Genomic DNA, 7078 nt, shown 5'->3' with positions numbered 1-7078 from the left:
GAGCCCTCGCCGGGAGGCTCCGCCACAGCCGGGGTTACGGGCGGGCTCCCTCCCGCAGCGTTCTCCCCCGTGCGGGGGCCTGTGAAGGGTTTTGTCTTCCACGAGCAGACAGAAGAAAATCATAGCGTGCCCATACAAAACTTACAGGCTGTGAAGTTCAGCTCTTGGAGTTCAGCATGAACTCTTGGTGTTTTGAGTGACAGGCGAAGACCTTTCATAGTCTGGCTTGTTCTCAGACTTTGAAAGGAAAGGTTGGGCGTTGTTAAGCTACTCTTGATACATAGTCAGAACAATGATGTTGCCCGTTTTTTTCTTCAGTAGACTGAAATACTCAATTTTTTTTTTTTTTTAAGATGTATATGGAACAGTTATATTTCGCTCTTTCTATTCTGCTGCTGTTCACATAAGAGTTTACCAGGAAGCCTGTGATACAGGACTGAGAATAAGGCAGGAATAAAGAAGAAGAGGAAGACGAAAGTCCAGTTTAGTTGAAAAGTGCCAAGAATTTTAATGTGTTTTAATAAATTTCATTTTTTGAAAAGGAAAATCTAGTTGCTTAGGTGAGGCTTGAAGTATGTGCTGACCTGTCACACTACACTCAGCCTTGCTGTTCTTTGGTGTAGCTCCCAGTGATGCGTCTCCAGATGAAGGAGTTGTAGAAGATCTGCCTTTAATAGATGAGAAGGCTGTGGAGCAGCTGACTGAAGGATTGATTTCCCACTATCTACCTGATCTTCAGCGATCAAAATCAGCACTGCAGGAACTTACGTAAGCAGATTTTTGGAACTAACTTCATACACAGGCATACTTGGTTTGCTGCTCTTTTCAATATAATGTGCCAGCTCCCTTTAACTGGAATATAGTTTGTTAGCATTTCTGTATCCTGACTCGAGCAGCCTGAATAATTCAGTGATCTGTGGGAGTAGCAGGGGGTGTATAATCTGCAGTGCAGCCTGTGAGCACTATGGCTGAAGAATGTGTAACACTAGAAAAGTAAAATCCCCTAAGCCAGGCAGAGCAGAAGACCTAGATTTCTTAAATGATTATTCACTTCTGTAGTGGAAAAGTGTGCTAAAAGCTGGATTGATTTTGCTTGGGGACATGCAGTTTGTATTCAGGGCAGCTTGTAATGAGATATATTATTTATCAGTCTCTAAACCATATTGCAAAACACTTGAAAAATAGAAGTAAGGAGCTAAACAGATAACAGTTCTTTGTACACTGATACCTCACTGATAACCAAGAATAGTTGATTTCAGATGCAGATCAGATTTGCCGTGGATACAGAGATACTGGAAAGAGCTTTACATAGATCCATCTCAGGTTTTGCAGGGTACCTTAGTTTGGGTTTCACTGTGCATGATGTGGTTATGCTCCTGCCAAGGACAGCCTTTGTCTGGAAAGATTTGAGCTGATTTGTGTGGGATGGAGATCCTTAATAATCACCAGGAATCCACATGAGTTCTGTACAGAAATAACTTAGTCCTGCATCATGATGCAGAGGCACCCAAGTGGAAAGTCAAAAACTAATTGTTCTTCCTTTCAGTCAACCACTGCAACCTGGAGAGTGCCTCTTCAGGGTTTTGGGGATATTTATCCTGGATATCCATCTGCTGTATGATACCAGCTGAATTTGTGCAACAAATAGCAGCTTGGATTTTTCTAAAGTCATGTACTCTCATTTTTATTGAAATTGCCTAGCAATGCGTAAGAGGAATCTGGAATTGAGAAATGTTTATTGATACTGTTTTGATTAAAAGTCTATTTAAAGGGCTGGTTGAAAAGCATATGTGGTGCTTTACTTTGGGTTTATGCATCTTTTTTGTTTTAGACAGAACCAAGTGGTACTGCTAGAAACATTAGAACAAGAAATTTCAAAATTCAAGGAGTGTAACTCCATTGTTGATATCAATGCTTTGGTAAGTATCAGTAATGCCTTTTAAATTCTAGATTAGCATAGATTTTAGTGCTGAAGCATTCCTAGCAGCTTGTGTCTTTTCCTTTTTCTTAATGACCTACAGAAAGAAAACCAGTTCAGATATTAGGGACAAACTGCTGGAGAGGGTGGGAACCAGCATGTTTCCCTTAAATAGGAAGGGCGCTGGGAAGAGAGTGCAGGCTCAGGCAGGCAGCATTGGTGGGACTGGCTGTTCAAAGCCAGCAGCCAAAGCAAATGTACGCATTTTTTCAGTGGGATTGAGACTCCAGCATGGGATCTGTGTGCCTCCCCAGACTAGCAGGAATGGTGCACAAAACACTCCTGTATGGTGCATAAAGTTGTAATATTTTTGTTCTGTTTCATGAATCTTAACTCAGTAGATTACTGTGTGTAACTGTTGAGATGTAGTAGTTTTCTGTATTAATATATGTGATATGTAAATTTTATATATAAACTTGAACATGTTTGTTCCATTATCAAACTGTTCTGGTAATCACTGTTTTTGATTGCTGTTTTACTGTGTATCTTTATAAAACAACTATTCTAACTTGACAGTCAATGCTTTAAAAGTTACGGTTTTTAAGTTTTCAGAAGCTAAACACTATCACAACAAGTTAGTGAGTATTAGAAATGAAATGATGATGCTGCATGAGAAGACATCAAAGTTAAAAGTAAGTGGGATAAATATTTTTTTTTTCCAATACAGATACTTATGTATTATTGACTTCCAACTTTTATGTTGGTTGCATGCTGAAAATTCAGATTAAAATAGAATTTTATCTTAAAATGATGCTTTCAGTAGCTCCAAGCCATGTATGTTTTTAACCTTTCACTTGCTCCTAATGGTGCTCAAGCATCTTACACATCTGAACTACTCTTTCAGTGTAATGTTCATGTTTAGGTGGTGTAAGAATCGTGCCTTGTTCTGTTACTTTAGAACTTCCAAGCAGTTCTATTTGTTGTTTCAGTTTCATTTCAATGGAAACTAGATTGTCACAAATGTAAGAATTTCTCCTTCTGCTTAATGTACCATTAACAGTGGCATAAGTTCACTGGTTTCATGCTATATAGACAGCCTGGTTACATTCTGGCAAGATTAGTCAGTGTGTTCAACAAGAGAATTTTTTTCTTGGAGGCAGTAAATTGCATGGTAAGAACCTTGTCAGGTATACAAAGGATGACTTTTAGTGAGACTGAAGGGGCTCCAGTTCGTGTTTTCCCAGTGTGGATCACAAACCTCCCATTTCTGAACAGTAAGCTGAAAGTGGGAGGGATGAAGCAAAAAGGAACAGTTTATGCTAAGTTCAGTCATAAGGAAGATGTTAGAGAGAGGCACAATGGGAGGGATTTTGTTTGTTGCTTCACCTTAAATATATCTGAAAAACTTTTTTCTTGTCTTTTCTGTTTAGAAAAGAGCGCTTAAGCTGCAACAAAAGAGGCAGAAGGAAGAGTTGGAACGGGAGCAGCAACGTGAGAAGGAACTTGAAAGGGAGAAACAGTTAACAGCAAAACCTGCAAAGAGGACCTGAAACAGATCATGCAACAACTTGTCTGAATTAATGATTTCTACATTCACTGGAATTAAGGCAGACTTTGCTTAAATTGGGCTATAGCTGTTGCTAGCAACAGTCTACTCTCTGGTATTATAAATTCCAGAATGGTAATAATACAGTTGGTAACATTCACATTTTTTAATTTCAGCCATTCAAGTTGCCTTCTTTTGTAATGCTATGCAGTTTGATATTATAATGTAAGTTAATTTTTATATGTATGTATATAAGAGAACAAGGCATCATAGTTTTAAGTACCTATCCATTTTTGTTGTCTTCTGTTCATTTGGTGTTTAGAATTCTGAGATTTTATGACTGGCACATGTTTTTCAGACAAAATGCAGAGAAGTTCCTAAAGTTCAGTTCTCATCACCAGGCTTCAGTGCCTGCATTTTCACTGAAACTGCTTTGTTTCATGCAGTTGGGATCTGGCTTTGATCATAAATACTGATTTCTTGTGCAGCCTTAGTTTGATCCATCTCTAAAGAACTGAAGAAAATAGTGTATTTTCTGAAAAGTTCACTTCATTGCAGCAATCTTTTTTTTTCTTTTTTTTGTCATCAAGTTACTTAGAACAGCTTTAAAGTAACTTCTGAATAAGTTCCCAGCTGAAATGATTGGCAGGGGAGAAGCGGAACTCTAAAGATTGTCAAAATTGATGTGTGCACAATGCAAAGATTGTGCTTCCACAAACATTTAAGTCAAACCAAGAAACTGTTGTTTCTGTAATGGTTTATTAGGAAGACTTGTATGGTCTAAGCATATTTTTGTGGGATTAGAAGTTGTAATTTCTTTTATCTTGTGTGACAAAATAAAATATAACCAAAACTAAACTTTTCCACTTCATGTGAAATTCAGCCACTTGTGGGAAAACTACTGCATTTAGTGTTTTTTCCTTAACAAATGAATCATTTGCACTTCAGGGCTATCTAAGAGATTTTTTATAAGAGTCCTCGCCCAGATTGATGATTATATTAGTGTCTATTGATGAGAAATTTGGAATGGACATTGATATCCATTTCTCTGAATGTAATTCCTATCTTGCAGCACTTGGTGTGAACTCCCATTCAAATGAATGTACAAATTGTCTAGACTAGTGAAAGAGCTTTAAATTATTTGTTCCTACAGGCTAACAAACTAGTTATTTTATAACTGTGTTTCTTTTCAAGTATATCTGTCTTTCTTTTTAAGTGATAATGTAAATGCTGTGTTTTGAAGTAAGATAAAGGGTAAGCTATGTAAAGTTTTCCTTAAAATATGTATAGGGATGTATTACAGGGGCACAGTCCATTTTACTTTTCCTTCTGTTTTAGATGACTCACACAGTGTGCACCTGCCTGGACTTTCTCTGTTGTCATTTTCTGAACTCCTAATTTCCTGTTCTTAATATTTGCTATCTTCTTCTGTGAAAGACGTACTCTAACAAGTACCCAGGCATCATGCAAGGTAAACTGGGATAATGTTTTGGGGCAAGGAGAACAAACTGCTTAAAGCAGTCTGAAGAGACACTGAAATGCTTTTAGTGAAGCAGTATTAGATTAAAACTTTCCCCAGGTATTTTTCCCTGAAGTTGACTCATGGCTGTTAATTGCCAGTGGATTGTTGGCCTCTGCTGTGGTTTGTATGTATTTCTAAGAGAAATGTAAAGAATTTCCACAGTCCATTTTTTGGAGCAGAATGTACATAACTAAATGTTGTCTAAGTATTTTATTTTGTAATGTAATTTCACAGTCAGATTCTGGGAATTAAAATCGTTCTCATTAAACTATAACATGAACCTGGATGCCTCGGTATCCAAATCAGGATTGAATTCCTTTGATATTTCTTGATTTGTATGCCCTCATAGAATCCAGTTTACTGTATTATGTTGTATTTTCTCTCTCTGTCAATAACTGTGTGGTTTTTCCAAAGAACTGTGGTTTTGTGGGATTTTGTTTTGTTTTGTTTAAAAAATCGTGGTTACTTTAATTAAAACTAGAAATTCATAGAAATTGATATTTTTGAAATTTGGTACATTTCAGCATTTGGGATAATATCCAGTGAAAGGAGTCAAAGCTAACAGTGCTTACTTGAGGAATCACATGCACATACATAAAAATGTGATTGATTAACTTTTCCCATAAAAGCATGATAAGATCTGGGTTTTCTATGACTAAGGACCTAATTTTATTAAATGACCTTTCTGTAATAAAGGGGGGAAATTAATAAAAATTTATAGGATGAAGTTTGTTCCATTTACATAACTTCTATTAATGTGTTCTTAAATTACTTGAGTGAAAACTATAATTCATTATCTCCATAGGATGTTCTGCCAAGTACTCTTGTAAGTCTTAATGCATAAAAGTAAATGCTACATTGGATGAAATTAACAATACTGACATCTAAAAATACGTGCTTTCTTCATCATGCACAGCTTAAGTGAGCAGTTCTGTTGCTGTGTACACTTAGTCGTGCTTGATTTTATAAAAAGTTCCTTATGGAGTAGATAAATGTGGTAGTCCAGGGTTAGGGTTAGGCAGTGTGTGCCCTGCCCTCACACAGCAGCTCCCACCCTCTCATCCTGCCCGGACTTTGGAAAGGTTAAGGCAGTGCTTGCTCCCTACGGCTGCTGGAGGCCTCTGTGCTGCAGGTGAGGAGTTTCAACATGCTTGGTTTGTGAGTTTCTGAATTATGGAATTCATTTGAGTAATTTTTTTAATTAAAACTGCAGGCTATCTCTGTAAGCAAGTGGGGAAATATGTATGGGAGCTTAAAGAAAATACTGCAATGTTTAAAGGCCGTCCTAAAAATACATGTTTAAAAAAACAGCCCAACAATTTTCTCATGAAGAGATGAGGATCAACCTCTTAGAACAAAAAATGTGGAAAAAAGGCTGCACTATGATTATACAAAGGCAACTGGAAACAGGAAGTTGAGAAACTCATATAAATTATAAAAATGGGCAGTTTGGGTGTTTTAAAGGATGTAACTACAAACCCTGGGGCTTTTTTCTCTTTAGAGAAGTCTCTTTTATTAACAAAAAGTCTGATCTCTATGACACACTCTGAAAAATACTGATTTGTGCCTTCTTTCAGTACATTTTCTGTCCAGTGAAACCCAGGAACTCTGGGTGTTCAGCAGCTTTGAAAAGAGAGCCTTTGCCTATCACTGGGGGTTGCACTCCATCAGAGCTCATTTATTATTATTTATTGATCTAGTAAGTGTTTTGGTGTTATTTTACGAAGCTTAATAATTTTGCTGTTTTTCTGTCTATGGGAAAGGGCTCCTAGATTATAGTTTAGGGCTGGTGCTCTCAGGTAAGAGAAAGAGATGCTGAAGAATCAGTGCTCCCTCCATGAAAGTTCAGATATTGCAGTATCCGCGCTCCCTCCGTGGCAGGTGCTGCAGTGGTTGTGATTTCTGCTGTCGGTAACGGACTGTGCTGTGTGTGTCCAGGTGGGACTGGGCTGCTGCCTGGGACGGCGGCCAATGCCGAATGCACGGCTGGGTTACCGGGGATTGGCAGGGGGCCAGGTTTAGGACTGGAGTTTCAAAACTTTGGGAAGCACGGGGTTGGAGCTGTGGGTGCCATCGGCACCTGCCCGGAGGA

General features: G+C 38.1%; 1 protein-coding gene across 1 annotated transcript in view; it reads left to right on the top strand.

Annotated features, from left to right (window-relative positions):
• BLOC1S6 (biogenesis of lysosomal organelles complex 1 subunit 6) overlaps positions 1-5484 on the top strand; it is a 6796-nt gene extending 1312 nt beyond the window's left edge. Inside the window, exons 2-5 of the mRNA XM_031055896.1 lie at positions 624-768; positions 1832-1919; positions 2524-2610; positions 3349-5484. Of these exons, the coding sequence (XP_030911756.1) occupies positions 624-768; positions 1832-1919; positions 2524-2610; positions 3349-3468 (440 nt within the window). The 3' untranslated portion in view covers positions 3469-5484. The remainder of the gene's footprint in view (positions 1-623; positions 769-1831; positions 1920-2523; positions 2611-3348) is intronic.
• Positions 5485-7078: the final 1594 nt, after the last annotated feature.

Source organism: Geospiza fortis, unplaced genomic scaffold, assembly GCF_000277835.1.
Source record: "Geospiza fortis unplaced genomic scaffold, GeoFor_1.0 scaffold171, whole genome shotgun sequence".
Classification (NCBI taxonomy): domain Eukaryota; kingdom Metazoa; phylum Chordata; class Aves; order Passeriformes; family Thraupidae; genus Geospiza; species Geospiza fortis.
This window is presented reverse-complemented; position numbering and strand designations above follow the sequence as displayed.